The sequence below is a fragment of the Mugil cephalus genome, chromosome 1 (assembly GCF_022458985.1).
Source record: "Mugil cephalus isolate CIBA_MC_2020 chromosome 1, CIBA_Mcephalus_1.1, whole genome shotgun sequence".
NCBI lineage: Eukaryota > Metazoa > Chordata > Actinopteri > Mugiliformes > Mugilidae > Mugil > Mugil cephalus.
In genome coordinates, this window is record NC_061770.1 from 9,041,811 (window position 1) to 9,058,090 (window position 16,280).

The 16,280-nt window shown below is 43.9% G+C and overlaps 1 protein-coding gene across 1 annotated transcript; it reads left to right on the plus strand.

Annotated features, from left to right (window-relative positions):
• The first annotated feature begins 10 nt into the window (after positions 1-10).
• zgc:162200 (uncharacterized protein LOC558638 homolog) lies at positions 11-14,755 on the plus strand. Its single transcript, XM_047593471.1, has 10 exons — positions 11-219; positions 1,211-1,543; positions 3,319-3,531; positions 3,677-3,829; positions 5,034-5,543; positions 6,515-7,396; positions 7,940-8,119; positions 9,370-9,521; positions 10,732-11,092; positions 12,155-14,755. Exons 2-10 carry the CDS (start codon positions 1,292-1,294, stop codon positions 12,158-12,160), a joined length of 2,709 nt encoding a protein of 902 aa, XP_047449427.1. The 5' UTR covers positions 11-219; positions 1,211-1,291; the 3' UTR covers positions 12,161-14,755.
• The last annotated feature ends 1,525 nt before the right edge of the window (positions 14,756-16,280 follow it).

The following is a 16,280-nucleotide window of genomic DNA, read 5'->3' on the forward strand; positions in this document are numbered from 1 at the left end:
TAGAGGGGGGTATCGTGCCTCCGCCTTTTCGGCGCGCGTTTGACACTCGACCCTCGTCCTGAAACGAGAGAAACCGGGTGGGAGGAAGGGACGCGGCTGTTGCTAACCTGGCCTGTTACCTCTGGCTACTATCGTGATCGGCAGCCAGCCCCTAGAGGAGTTGCAAAGCCAACGCTTGCTGGTGAGCGAGGAGCTCCATCTTTGAAATAAACCCACAGGGTGAGTAGTATCTGGCTCGGCTAATGAATGCTATCTGGCTAATTAGCTGGTCTGACAGCATCCGGCTGGCGTAACGAAGGTTAGGTGATGGCGTCTATTCATTTAAGGCTATGTAAATGTACACAGTTAAGAAGCATGTTTTTGCTAAATGTACCAGTTCGTCGCTTGTACTTTAAATCGTGGTTTCAACTACGGTCTACATCATCGTCTGGCTAAGGCTACTGTTGCTAACCGTCTTGTCGTGTCCCGTTTCAACTCCGGTGTCGTCTTCGATTTTTATCTCCATGTCAGGATATTTTTCATCCTCTAGTTACAAGCTTGCTATGGAAACGCGGGGAGCGTGTAGGCTGATAGATGTTAGTTTATGTTAAGATGGACTTGTTCGTGGACTAGAGGGGAAGCAGATGCTTGGGGGGTGACTAAGTAGCTACATCATCTGGCACCGGTCAATCCCCGGCCGGTGTTTCCATCTTCGGTCAGACAAGAGGACACGAGGAAGTGTGGTGGTGGGGATCTGCCCCACCCAGTCAACACTGGGTGGTCGAAGTAACAACGTAATGTTTCCTCGGCTTGTTTGTGCAGGACTACCAGCTGTTAGTGTGGAACATTAATAACTATTTTCATATTCGTGTGTTGCTGATGCGACTCCGATGAGTACAATATAGCATTGCATCCCTTTTAAATAATGTAAACCCGTTTGTTTGAGTAGTGGGGATTTAGCAGTAATCAGTAATCAGTTTTACACACTACACATGTAGAACAAAAAGAGAATGTTATACCTGCTAATATCCGCATTGCATGCTGGTATTCACTTATTCCTTTGTTGATTTATGGATTGGACGTATCCAGTGCCAACTTGGCCTTTTGAGCTTAAGTGGTTCCCACTCAGCAAATCCCGAGCTTAATCTTTACAGTTTGCCCAATTAGTGTCACAATATGATTTATACAAAACCTCCTTGGCATTTCTTGCTTTGTGTTTTGCCTCTTCTAGTGGGGGCGTAATGAGAGTGGAGGGGTGAGGAGGCGGGTGTCCCAGTAGAACATTGGCAGACGAGTGGGAGGCCGGGCCAGGATGCTGGAGGCAGACGCAGACCCAGCAGGTGCAGCAGCGGAGGGAGAAGGGGAAGCAGAGATGGGGAGCAGAGACTTGAACGCGGAGGTGATGCGGCTGACTCTGGAGCTCCAAGAGGCCACAGAGGAAAAGCTACAGGCAGCCCGCTACGGCCTGGTGGTGCTGGAGGAAAGTGCTGCCCTCAAGGTGAAACACAGGCAGCTGGAAGAGGAGCACGAAGCCCTCAAAGCGGAGCTGCAGCAGCTCAGAGAGGTAGGAACCCCTAAGGCCGTGCAGTTGCATTTAGAAAACATGTACTTTATGAATTTCATTCCCTCAGCTTCCACACCCCAGCTTTGTGATCTTTTTATATATTGGATATGTACCAACATATTTTTTTATACTGTTGCATTATTGCAGGATCTCATTAACACCATGTCCTTTAATGGAGCAGTAATAATCATATTTAAAGTCACTGTTTAACCTTTAACACATGTGTGCAAAAATAGAATTACAGAATTACCTGGTTACACCGTTAGCGGAATGTAAATGCTGACGTGATATGACGGTGTAATTTCCCTACTCTTGGTGTTCATTTTAATAGCCAAGGAGCAGCCTTGCAACATGCCAAGCTATTCTATAAAGCTGCTATTGTTTTTATCAGCGCTGCTGAACTGTGACGTGAATTTGACTGCTCATCTCTGCATTTCATTCGACTGAGTGTCTGCTACCACAATAACACTTGTGTTGCATTTGTGATTTGATACTAATACTTTCAGGGAGGAGACACACGCTGAGTCAGTTTGACCCATGTATGTCCATTAATTGTCAGATCAGTGGGAACGTTAAGTGCTTAGCACGTTCCCCGCAACCAATTAGTCAGAGTGTTGCTGTTAGCACGATACACTTTCTCTGTCTGTCTTAGACTGATTTTGATGCTTAACTTTGAGGCATTAGTGCTGGATAGTCAGATAAAAAAAGATTAGACCATTATATTGAAGCTCAGATTATAATATAATCCAAGCCTTTCACCGATGTTTTGAAGATCTGACATATGCTTCTGGTTTGAAGATCTGAGCAATGTAAACTACTAAAACAACCTGGTCATCTGTGTTACAGTTTCGTGTGATGGATTGATTTTGTTTCCTGATGTAAACTGTAAACTCACAAATGTACCAGATGGACTTTGAAGGTATTTGGTATTGCTGGAACAAGCCTTCCTAAAACTGGTTTATGTAAGAATGTAATCCCATGAAATTAAATCCCGTCATGTGGGCAGATTTTGGATTTTGCAATTGTTGCATGTACCTACAAAAACTGAAAAGAAACAGGCTGTTTAGGTTCCTGCTCACAGACTATGTTACTAGACACTGACGTAATTAAACAAATATTATATTTATTCACACGGGTGCTTATGGCGGCATATCAAGCAAAGCTCTTTATGTCTGAAGGGACGTAGTGGTACAGAATTTAAGTTATTTTTTATAATCTGCATAAACCACATTTCTTGGCTATTTACCCACCTCGGCTTTGGTGAGGTTTTAACAAAGCAGAGCCAACTCATGTGTTGCAAATTAGCATCATTATATAATCATGCCGTGATGTTCATTTGAGTGTGATTAGCAGCTTATTCATTTCATTTAACACCTTATTTGATAGTTATTTCATCCGCACTCACTGGTGCATGATGTGTCCAGGCTCCTGAATGTTTGAAGCTGTGAGGAAATACATGTTATTACATTGTTAAACGCAGTGTGGTAGGCTTATACAATCATATCAGCAAGACAAATAAACAGTGTGAAATGGTGTGGAAGTGGGTGGCATGGTCTCATGTTACTGAACCATATCGGCTACTTCCTGCCTGCAGTAAGGTTTCAGATAGTGGTTGTCATTGATGTTCTGTTTCCTGTTCTTTCTTGAAATGTTTACAATCCTTGCCTGAATGTGATACTCTTGTATTTCAACACTGTAAACATCGTTCCCATGTGTAATACACTACAGACTGTCTCATATTGCAGTTTTTGCCCTTTCCTTTTGTTTGTGTGAAGGCATTTGCAGATTCTGTGAGCAGCCAAAAGCGTGCAGCTGCTGATGGAGAGTGCCGGGAGGAGAGCCTGCTGCAGGAGACTGCCACTAAAGAGGCTGCCATGGCAACCCGCATAGATGAAGTTCAGGCAGAGCTCAAGCAGTCACGCCTTGCCCTGAGCAATGCTCACGCAGAGATCGAGAGGCTGGGGGTGCTCTCCGCCCAGCTCAAGAAGGTATGGGGTGTACTCACTCCACGCGGGATACATAATAAATAAGAATTTTTCCAAAACCGTAATAGTACTATGCATAACATAAAAGTTGGAACGGTTGTACATTTTACTTTACTGTGCTGATTAGACGGTGGTTTGTGTTCCATAGGAGTGTGAATGTCTGGAGGCAGAGAAGGGCCATCTGAGGGATGAAATGAAGGAATATAAAGTACGTGAGCTGCGCCAGTTGCAGGACAATGGTGAGCTAGAAGAAGAGAACATATCCCTGCAAAAACAGGTGTCTGTACTCAAGGAAAACCAGGTCAGTTATCGCCCGACTTCAATAAATACTGTTTACAAAGTTGTTTGTGTGCACATAAACTTTGCGCCGTGCTGGTGTTCTTCCTAATTATGTTCCTACGTTTGTTTTCGGTCTTGTATATTGTGTATGTTAGTGAAGCGCATGTAAATGGTTGCTGGGCCAATTCGGTAGCTGCGACAGCGCAATTACCTGCTTTTTCCATTGGTCTGTGAATTCCCAGTGTGTCTGCTTCCCCTAAGAGCTGAATACCAAAGCCAGTGAAACGCTTTGCTGGCAATGCATCTGAAAAGAAATAATTACAGTTGCTAAAATAGCTATGGCAACCCACGCTTGCTGTATTTTTGCCACGTTGAACATTTTTGGGTACAACCATTGTAGCAAATTTAGGATTCTAAAGGGACGTTCTGTTTCAGATTCATTTTTTTAAGTCACAGATAATATTGAAACCTTTGAGAAATTATATGTTGGAAATATGATGACATGTACATTTTCTCAACTCTGTGTGCCCAAAATGCTCTACGAAAATGTTGCTTCTTATTAGATACAGTGTGTTCTGTGTCCATGCGGGTTGGGATATTGAGCAGGTCTCTGAATCTGCCTCAGAATGACGAATAGGTCCGATGTTATTCACGGACCAACAGTCCTTGGCTAGTTCTAAATCCTGTAAAGGTTTGTTAGTGTGTACGTGACCTGTGAGATGACTTTTTAAACATGGTCATGCAATCCCGTCAGTCATACAGGATTACTTTTAGAGTTATGTTTGGTTATAAGAGGAATACGTTCTTATTTTATCCTCACTGTATTTAAAGCTTTACGTAACGGAGCTAAATAACCCAGCTGAACAAAGAGCACCATTCAGCAACTAAAGGTTTCTTCTTTATAATGTAATATGTCTGACCTCAGAGAAAGAGGTAGTGAAAATCCCTACACTGTAAAGACAGAGAATGTGAAAATGAAAATATCAAATTTGGAAAATTTTGAAATATGAATCCACCTGCTACATCATGATTTAGTTTTTTTATACAAAGGGGAAAAAAATTACCTGAAATGTTTTTTTTTCCTTTGTTAGAGCCATTATGGTGTGATTGTACAGTTATACAATAGCTATGTTTAATTGTTGGGGCTGGAACGTTCATTCTGATATGTCACATAAAACAAGACGGAAGGACCCTTTGAAAACATTAACACTTTAACAACATTTCAGGTTGAGTTTGAATCGATAAAGCTGGAGCTGACCCACAAGAACGAGGAGCAGGAGGAGCTGCGAGGACAGCTGGAGGAGGCGGCGAGGCTGAGGGAGATTGCAGAGAGGCAGCTGGATGAGGCCTTGGAAGCCCTGAAGGAGGAGAGGGAGCAGAAGAACAGTTTGCGGAGGGAGCTCTCCGCCCTGACCCTTAACCCCTTCGATTCAGTGGGGAACCTGGAGCTCCACTTAGATCAGCTTGATGATAGCCAGGAGGAGGGCCAGGGCCGAGAGGGCGAAGGAGAGGAAGAGAACCAGGACAGCGGTTTTAACAATGGTTCTGGATCTGCTTCCAGTTCTGCTCACCCTCCTCACTTGGGAGGCTCCAAAAGCAATGGCCTCATCCATCGCTACTCTACTCCACGCAACAGCGACGTGTTCCTTCGCGCTCCCGCCTCTGGGCTGGTGTCAGATCTGTTGAGTGAGCTCCACTTCTCAGACAGTCAGAAACTGAAACAACAACTCCTTCAGGTAGGCGAGAGGACAGCACACACCATGATACTGAACCAAAGGAGACTAGTGAGAAACTACTGCCGAGTGGTTTAGACAGTGAGCTCAAATTACAGTTGTGAGCTCGATTTACTCAGTGAGTGAGTCTGCCTTAAACTTTTAGAGTGGATTTACTTTCAGGGTTGTATGACCACACAGTGAAATCAATAATGTTAAAACATTAGCTGTGGGTCTGTCCAATTCAAATGGCATTGAGCAGCCACTCATTACAATGGATCTTAGCGTTAGGTTATAACTGTTGATTGTTAATAATTTAAACTAAAATCTAATGGTACATATTAGCATTTAGTACTGTTAAGGCAAACACATGGCAGTTTAGACAGTGATGAGCACAAAATAGCTTCTGCCTGAAACGTACTCTGTGGGTTTAGTCTACTACACATATTAAAACAAAACACTGATTTTAAATATTTTATAAATTATTCATGGAAACGCATTGAGGTTCGAGGTTGTTACTTATTTTAGGGTGCGTGACTAATGTGTTAACACTTCCTGCTCTGACCTACATCCGCTTTGTGTTGTGAAGAAGGAAGAGGTCTGTTGGCATTTGATAATGGCTTTTTGCCGTGCAACTTAGTCAGCTGGTACAGTTTCACAGTTTCACAAACAAAAGGCTACTTTAGAAAATTGAGCATGACTTGTGTCATCCGTCTCTGTCTGGAGGAGATGCATTATTCACGATGCACTTAAATTGGGGGTTGAGTTAGAAAGCTCCTGCCCAACAGATGTTTGGACCGTAGAACTGAACGAGTTCACATTAAAAATGCATTAAGTGTAAAGATGGCGGGGGAGAAATTTGTCTGACCGGTGCAAATTGTCCTTTTATTTTATGGAAATTATCAGCTACTAATAGCAACTACTATTCATCCAGTTACGTCCATTAGAACCGAAATGGATTGTCATGCATTTCTTTTGTGTTTGTCTGCACCCAGGCAGAACGAGAGAAGTCAAGCCTGTCTAGCAAGGTGGAGGAGCTGCAAATGCAGCTGGTAATGTCTAAACAGGCACTCAGTCAACAAGAAGACAAGGTTGGCTCTCTCACCCAGCAGCTGGAAGCTGTACAGAGCACTAAGCACCACGACCAAGACGCTGATGACAGGAGAGACGACGAGCCAGAAAATGGAGACGGTGGCATTGTTGCCTTTGACTATGAGGTAGACACCAAGAGCAAGGAGGTTCTGGAGGCTCGCATGCGTTCGGCCAGCGAAGAGCTTCTGAAGCTGCGAGACGAACTGTCTCAGGCAGGAACTCGATATAATACCCTGGAACAGAGATACAAGCAGGAGAAGGACCGCTGGAGGGCAGAGGCCCAGGAGCTTGCTGACAAGATCCGTCAGTGCATCAAGTCCAGCAAGCAAGATCAGGAGCGCATCTTTGATCTGGAGAAGGAGATTGGAGCCACGCGGAAAGTGGCAAATGATTCCGAGGGCCACTTGAGCGTCGCCCAGGAAGAGCTGCTGGCCTTCTCCGAGGAGCTGTCCAACCTCTACCATCACATTTGCGTGTGCAACAACCTAACACCCAAACGAGTCACCCTGGACTACTACCGGGACGGCGCCAGGTCGAGCGGCGGGGGAGGCAGCGCACGGAGATCACATCACATCCACCCTCAGCCCAACACCCAGAAGAAGCCTCGACCCAACGACATGTTCATATCCAAAGCCGCGGCGTTGCAGTTTATGGGTGAGGTGGACAGTGCCGGACCCAGTGGAGACTCTCCTAGCTGCCCTGGATCCCCAACCCTGGATTTCAGGGACCCCTCCAATGTTCGCAACTTGGTAGCAGTCATCCGTTGCCAGATCAAACACCTCCGTGTAAGTCAGCACTGCAAGTCCACATGAGTGCATCAGACATCTATTTGTGAAAAGAAAACTGTAATCAGTTTAACTTCACAACCTTTTCATTGTGACTCAATTGCCGAAGGCCAGAGTTTTGTCCTCGTTCTTTAGTCTCATAGATTTGTCACTGTACTTAAAACTCTGCTCAGACTGTTGATGTGGCTGAGTAGCTCCCATGTCTGCACAAATCCACTGCCCGGTCTGGGCTGCTTTGACACGTGTGTGGGTTTGAATGGATTAGATTAGCAGGGGTCAAAGTTTAGTTGTGACTTCCTCTACACAGAATCCTTTGAGAAAACTGCAGTGTCTGAAACGTTAGATTCGCGGGTTTGTATTAACTCAGTTTAGTTCATCTTGAATAATAAATATTTAACGCCTGTCAACCCCATAAGATTTAATATTTGCCAAGCGCTGATGCAAAACTGTACAAAACTGTGCTCTGCAAGACGAATTGAGATTTTAGTTTAAACACACAATGTATTTCGTTGCATGAACAACTTGGCCCATGTGTTCTTTCAGGTGGCAGTGGACCTCTGCCGTCAGAGGGGTGCTATGCCTTACTCGGGGCTCAGCAGCAGCGTGGAGTCAGAGCGAGATGCTGAAAGCCTCATGGAGGAAGTTCTGAAGCTGAAGTCTCTTCTCAGCACCAAGAGAGAACAGATTGCCACCCTCAGGACCGTCCTCAAGGCGAACAAACAGGTAAACACTGCAATGTCTCTGATTTGAAACCATTGGTCGGAGAAGTGAAGCACAGTTCCAGCAGACAAACTGGAGTTTTGTGTTGGCTGACTGGCACCAGCCATTTGAAGTACAATGACTGGCTTGTTTTAGTGAATAAAATCCAATCATTCATCCTCATTTACAGCACTGACATTATATCCTCACAACCACCATTGTTACTCTTACAAGAGCACTCATGACAACAGCACAGCCCCCTCCATCACCTCATCTTCATGTTGTTGAATTATGTAACATTAAGTCTCGGCAGGATCCTCAACACTGCTCAGATTTGGCGAGGGGTCAGCTATAAAAACAAGCACACATTTATCTTACTGTAAGAACTACTGCATCTTTTTCTCTCCGTGCGTACAAAGCTCCTAAGCTGCCTTCGTACAGGGAAATTGTTTTTCAATTCCCTGTTGCCTTTTTCCTCCTGCGTCTGCTCATTTTTTTTGTCTTCGGGATTCATCTCTCTCGTTAATATTCATAGTCGGGGTAAGGCAAGAGAGCAGGTCTTGAGTATTATCCTTGAGTAATCTTGACATAATCTGTCTCATCTGTGTCTCGTCTAGTGCGTTGGACTCACATGGTCCTGCACCTTGAGTATACTGTGCTGATGCACGCTTCAGAGGCTGACACCCCCCTTTCCTTTGCTGCTCCCCGAGCGTTGCGTGACCTGTTTATGTCACCTCCCGAGCTGTCTGTCCCTTTTACACACACACTTGCGACATAATCTGTTTGACTGGGCAGTATTCACTAGTTTTCCTTCCCAAGGAACTATGATACTGTCCCTTTGTGCCTCTCATCCTCCACACATAGTCTTTACTCATTAGCCTGAAGCCATTGAATATTGTATCTAGATGGCCAAATTATCCTTTGGATATCTGCTGTGTGTCTAAGATAAATTATGTTTAACAGGAACACTGATTTTGTATTGATTTTGGACTGTCTTCATTATCAGAGAATTGATTTTTCATTGATTTTTCTATCTCTGATATAGATTTCTCCATGCTTTTGTTGCATGGAACAGAAAGGAATTGACAGTAATGATAATTCATGTGTTTACATCTAAGGTATTTGGTAAAGACAAAAAGAAAAATTAACTTGTACAACACGTTGATGTTTCTATCCTGCAGCAGGTTCACGCAGAGTTTACAGAGTTGATAGAGTGCATACAGATCATTCATGATGATATGCGAGAAAGTGAGTCATATTTTTGTTTATTGCAGACTGCAGAGTTGGCCTTGTCCAATCTGAAAACCAAGTATGAGACAGAGAAGAGCATGGTGTCAGAGACGATGATGAAACTGCGGAATGAACTCAAGGCCCTGAAGGAGGACGCTGCCACCTTCTCTTCACTTCGAGTCATGTTTGCCAGTCGGTAAGATTTCCCCTTTATATGATTTGCAGTGAAACATAGAAACAATCTGTTAATTGTTTAAAAAAACTTGGTTGAAGAGCTTCCTTTAGTTCTGGTTGTCTTAAATTCCGCGTTGGTGTTCTTCGTGCCTAGTAATGGTGCACTTGTTGTGGTACAGCTTTTGCTGTCACTCATGTAATAAGCTTACTGTGCTTATTACCCCTGTGGACAATCCACTGGTTCACGTGAAGATTACGAACCACATGCCATGCCCTGTGCCGGCGGGGGAGGAGACAAGGACAGATTTGCCAGGTCACCTTTGGGAAGGAGAAATCTAATGTGTGCAGGAGATGAGCGGGGCAGTAGACAGGGAAGGTGCTATCAAGGAGAAGACACCAAGAGTTAAACTGACAGACCACAACACTCACTAACCACTTATCTGCTCTGACCAATCCGTAGGCATTGGTAAATGTTTGCAGTGTCTTGCCTTGAGTTGTCTACCTAAGTGCTTTTTTCTGTTTTGGATTAACAGAAATGCATACGTTATTATTTATTACTAAATTGCTACCAGGGCATTCATCAGACTGTCTAGGCCCCCTCCAGACAGTTATGAGCAGAGATTTGATTATCCCTAAGAAGGATTGAAGAACAGACAGTCATCAAGGACTGCTACTGCCTGTTCCAACAGGCTGAAGATTACAGCTCTGAGAAAAAGATCTTCACACCTCATTAAGTGTAGTGGTGCCATCGTGTGGTTAGCTGGAATACTGCATTTCTACAATACGACAACAAATGAAAAGACTTAGACAGACTTTAATGCTCCACAAAGGAAATTAATTGGTCAAAGTAGCTTAATTGTCACAAAAAGATGAGCTGTTATACAGCTGGATAGAATATGGAATAAAAGAAGTTATGTAGCGTTCACTATGGCAACGGAGCTGAATCTCTCTGCTGGAGAATGAGCTCCTCTGAACTCTGAACCTCTACTGCATTTCATTGTCACTGATAGCGGAGTGTAAAGATATTTGTAATTATTTAATGATTTCTGTCTGATTTGTTTTGCAACAGTAACAAAATTAATCTCTTGCGGGTTGTGGCTGGTGTTTAAAGTTTGCATCTAACGCGCTGTAAGTTATACTGAGCACGTGTTTTGCACGTCTCTGCTGTTGTGCCTTAACTTGCCTGCTTGTGTTTGTTTGTCGCATCTTCCGCCGTGTGCCGCGTATCGCAGGTGCGACCAGTACGTCACCCAGCTGGACGAGATGCAGCGGCAGCTCGCAGCTGCGGAGGACGAGAAGAAGACACTGAATTCTCTGCTGCGTATGGCCATCCAGCAGAAACTGGCTCTCACTCAGCGTTTGGAGGACCTGGAGGCCCCCCTGTCTCCCCACAGCTTGAACAGCAGCCCCCGCCGCTCCCGGGCCAAAGAGCTCGCCAACAAGTCGGGCCGGGCCCCTCGGAGCCCCCGGAGCAGTCCTGCCCGCCCCCCGCTGAGGAGCAGCCCGCGGGCTAGCCCGGTTCTCGGGAGCAGCGTTCCCGCTATGGCTACTCACCACCTGCGAGCTCTAACCCGAAGCCTCCACACGAGCCCTGTAAGAACCTCTTTATCTCCTTGTCCTGACAACTCCATCCTTTCGAGCAGCGGGCCTCACAGAGGCAAGGCTCTCCCACGAGACGCCACCTTCATTAGAAGTCGTAGTGTCAGTGATGTTTTTAACACGGAGCTGAGTCATGATTATTCCCTCACGCGTACAGGCTCCACCAGTTCTGTGAAGAGTGAGTTAATGGTTAAAACGCGACTCAGTGATTCCAGAAAGGGTGCATCGGGCAGGAGAGCTTCACTCCCTGCCCGTCAGGACACCTTCATTACAAATCGTGTGGTACCTGCCTCTAACACCAGGCTGAAGTCTCCTATGTTCTCTTCATCTGTAGATAATCTAACCTCTTCTAAAACCTTGTGTGTGTATCCTAACACATCTAAAGCATGGAGTGAAAGTCGACCAAAGCCTGATGTGAAACCACACACAGACGTCTCTGTTAGGAGAAAGCAGTTGACTCACAGGCCCAGTTCAGCGCAGGCAGCAGCTGCGTGTCGTAGCACATTTCAGGCGGAGCCGGCCTCTTCGCAGCTGAACGCAAAATCTTCAGCTGCCCAGGCAACTGCATCTCTCTCTGTCTGTCACAACCCACCTGGTAAAACCAGGATGACCGGAATCTGTAGAGAGTCTCGACGTAGATTATCAAGCTCCACCAGTAGAACCGCTGAGGAATTGAATGCTAATATCAGTAAGAGCGCCGCTAATAAGCCCCAGGCCACATCTTCCAGGGCTCGCAGCTCACATTCCAAATCATCTCGAAGGCGATAAAAAGATGCTGATAAAGTTTACAGCAGATTTACGCCCAATACCCACTAGGTTATCATAAATATTAAGCCACACATACTGGGCTATAAAATATCAAATAAGTCATTGATATTTTGAAGTATTGTGTTTTTGTACAGATTGTGTTCATGCTTTAACTGATTCACCCTAATTTGCTGATCATATCTCATCTTAATCCGTTTATCAGTATAATTTATCAATACATTTTTAGTTTCTTTTTTAAGTTAAACTAAATATGTTTTTTCTCTTGTCTGTCTCACCCTGTCTCTGTAGCGCTGAAACGCTCCTTCCATTACTCCAACACCCCTCTTCTCCATAAAGGACCTGTCTTCATGTTGACTCCCTGGCTCCCACCTCCTTTCCTGACTTGAGACATCCTGTCCATCCCAGATGTGACGCTACATTCCTCACTCTACCCACCAGACCCATGGATTTAAAAAAAAAAAAAAAAAAAAAAAAAATCTCTCTCATCCCACCTTCTTGTTCTTCTCTGCTCTGAGTGGAGAAGCTTGCATGCAGCCCGGAGGAGGATGAAGAGACACATGTGCTGCTCATATCTCTGTATCTTGTCCAAAGTGGTTCTGACTTCCTCCTGGTCTTGTTTAAGACTTGTCGTGTGTTGTGGCGAACCATTGACAGTATTTATTCCCTAATGAGAGGCTTCTTCTCATTTGCGGTATTTACTTTCCTCAGACTTAGATTCAAGGCTCTGATCTGTTTTCTCTGAAGGCTTTATGTCTTAAAACTCTTGCCTTTAGTCTGGCATTCTGGTCAGGCCTGTCTGGCGTCTTTTAGTGTTGATAAGCCATTAGGTTGTCCATGGCAGTACCCCTAGGTAGTTGTTTTTGTAGAACAATGCAGCCTTACCTACATAATTGCTACCTTAAAAGTAGAGCTTGCTATTGTCTTGATATTCCCTTCTTTTGCTGGTGGTGCAGTGACCCCCCCCCTCCTCCCCTCACCCTTTTTTTTTAATCCCGTGACACTGCTGGTTCTTTGACTTGAACTCATCAGCCACGCCCTTTAACTAGAGGATACTAAACACGTCATTTCAAAAGGAAAACGAGCAGCCATAAGGTCACCACCTCAGGTCAAACACAGAGTGTTCACATACATGATTTGGGAAATCGTTAATGTGCATCTTACTTTGCAAACTATGCAGACCAAGTCAGAACAGTGCCTGTAATACTCTCTGCTGTTCTTTAGGCTCAAGATGAGCTGTGAAACCACTTTCAGTTAGTAGTCGTGGGCTGCAGCTATTTCACAACAGCCATGTGGCATCTCTTATAAATAAGCAGATTTCTGAAGTCTTTGGGGAGTTTAAGTATCACATTGACTAATCATGTCGGCATCATCTTGTTGGCGGCGGGTGTTAAAACACAGCATCTCAAATCACTCAAGATTTCAAGTGGCTCGTTCCTCCCTATGACGGAAACCAACATGTTTCATGTTCATTTGTCTTGATTACAGTGATAGCTGTCCCCATTCAGCATATGCTTTTCCTCGCACCTTCAGGGGCAGGAACAACATTCATAACTCTACTCTCTGTTTTATAATTCAGTGTCATCCTGCTTTTTGCTGCCCCTGAGATAAGCTTACAGTATAGTAAAGAAGTAGTATCTCTCACAGCAAGCGAGTTCACCTGTGGCTATAGCGTCCACTGTTCTCAGTTTTGAATGCTAATTGCGCTAGCAGGTCTTGTTAGGGAAGCTGCTTGTAGAAAGTGAACGTAATAATCATGCTCCATGATGTAAAAAAGAAAAAAGAAGCATCACTCTGTACTTTACATCTTGTAGCACATTATGGCTTAATTCCAAGAATCTGTAAATTTAGAAAGACGTATTTCAAGATCTACTGAAACTCAAATGGGACCTTGCTTTGCTTCACAGCTATAAAACACCTGATGTGCAAAGTAAATACAAATCATGTAAAAGTTGCATATATCTTTCTATTAATACTACCTCCATGGATTTCCTAAAGAGTAGTTTAATACCATGGTAGTGATTAGAGGAGGCCACTGCATGCATTAACCTGACCCATCTCATTGAGAGCGGTTCGGATTGAATTGACCTGATACGACCAGTGAAAGTCCATTAGCCCACTTTTGGAAGCAGCTGTTGCAGAGAATTGTCCTGTTGTAGAACAATTTACTAGAAGGAGCCACGTCCTGCTGGTTGATTTCTTTTATTTATTTTTTTTGTGCCTTGGTTTTGGTCTTGTCTGTTGTTTTTAGATTACACGACACTTTCTAAACAGAGGCTACCGTTCAACACTGTAGTGGTGATCTTTTTAATGTATGATTTTAAATCCTTTTGGAGAAATTGATCAAGCAGTGTTAGCTGTGAATAATGTGATCTCTAATTTTGTTAAAATATTTTCACTTTTTAGCTAGCCTTTTAAGACTTCATTAACTAATGTATAATTTAAACGTTTGCCAGCCCTGAAATTGATTTCACCTTCTATATTTCAAAGAAAACTATCATGATCAGTTACTGTATAAAGAATATAAAGAACTCTATGACACAGCAGTAGTTTTTGGTCAGGGGAGCTTGCCCATGTTCACGGACTCCAGCTAAAAAGTGAAAATGCTTTAACATAATGTCATATTAAAATGAAGGTTGTAAATGGATTTCTCAATCTATTTGATTCTCGTTGTGCAGATGTCTGTATAATTTAATTACCACTGTTGTATAATATTTTAACTATTTATGTGGTCTGCTTTCTGTGTAAATTGTTCTTGGAGACGACACGCACGCACTCCACATAACACACGTGGTGGTCCTCAACTTTTTATGTGTATGCAAGTTGACACCTCATTGACCTGTGACCCACTTTTGTCATGAAGAATAAAAACAAGCCAACACTGTATTCTGATCATGGTCTCAGGGGAGTGATTTTAAACTCAGTGTTTGTCCTGTAGAATAGTTAAGTTTTAGTCTGGCGGATGCATGTGATGGGGGAGTGTTTAAATAAACCTCGACCGAGGCTGAAGTTGAGCTGACTCAGCATGGACAGTATGACGAATCATGGAAGCCCCATTTTGGAGCAACCTTAAACAGACCAGAGGATCCAGAAGGAAGGGGAAGAGAGGGTAACTTCTTGGATATGATTCATCTTGTGGGAAATGTTCCTCTGAGATTTCACAAGCTAAAAAGTGATAAACTGATCTCATTAAAAAAAGTTCCACATGGCAGCATATTAGACCTGAAAAAGATAATCATTAACAGAAACTAAATAATGAGCCATACATTTCAGTAAAAACTATTCAGTGTGTTAAAAACACAGTGATGAGTCCTTCAGAATAATGTGCAGACATTAAACTATCATGGTTCTTAATCTGTTGTGGGTAACATCCTCAACCTGGAAGGCTGACTTTCCAAGGTAGTTGGAGCTTGTGTCAGCCTGCAGAATGAGTTTCATAAGCTCCATGTCTCCTTATGAGAAGTTAAGATTAGTTCATGCAGAAAAGCTAGGATGTGCTGATGCATAGAAAAACAATTTCTATCTCTAAAAAATAACATGCACAGCATGAAATGCTGAGTTATGAACATAATCTAGAGATCTTGTGGGGCTGTTACGCATGCATATAAAAGATCAGGACAATCTAGGGCCGAAAAGAGTTTCTGAGAAACACTCCTTTGGAAATCGACACCAAGAGACATAGGAGGAATCTGATGAAGATTCCAAGATGTCCTGCGGAAGTTTACATGTAGTTTATGTGTGTGGTAGGAGTGGTCAGCCATGATCTTTCCTGTTTGACTCAGGGTCCCTGAGGCGTCATCAGTGGTGCCACGTTAAGCCCACTAACAACACCGCGGTGTAGACTCCTCAAGAGTTCAGGTTTTAAATGAAGTAGAGCTTTTGTTGGCTTTTCACGAAAACTGCAGGAGGCCTACGGGCGATGGCTTTCACGTAGACAACGCAAGGCTCCCAACTGAAATCACCGCCAGGCAATAGTCATTATAGTCTTAGTCATCTTTGTGTTTTTTTGGGGGGATGGGGATGATTGTGGAGGCTTTGAAGCATGCTGGCATGTCCCTTTGAGGTGTTTGAGATGCCTCTTTAAACCAGTGACAACAGGTCAGACAGGGTGGAGGCAGAGACGGATTGTCTGGACTTGCTGCTCGGCAGGAGATTTATCTTTTGAGCAGCCTGTTGTTCCTCTCGATGGAGAAATAAGTCATTATTAGCTGTGGCACAGAAGGAATGACCCTCTCATTTGGGTGGATGAATGGCAGCCAAGGCTGGTGAGAAGGGCAGGAGGCTCCATTCCTTTGTTTTTCAAATGGGGGCATTTGTGTGTGTGTGTGTGTGTGTGTGTGTGTCTTCCCCAGACAGAAGCTGAGAATTGTCATGTAGCCTTTCACATGCTAAACCTGTAATTTAGCCTTTCCCTTCT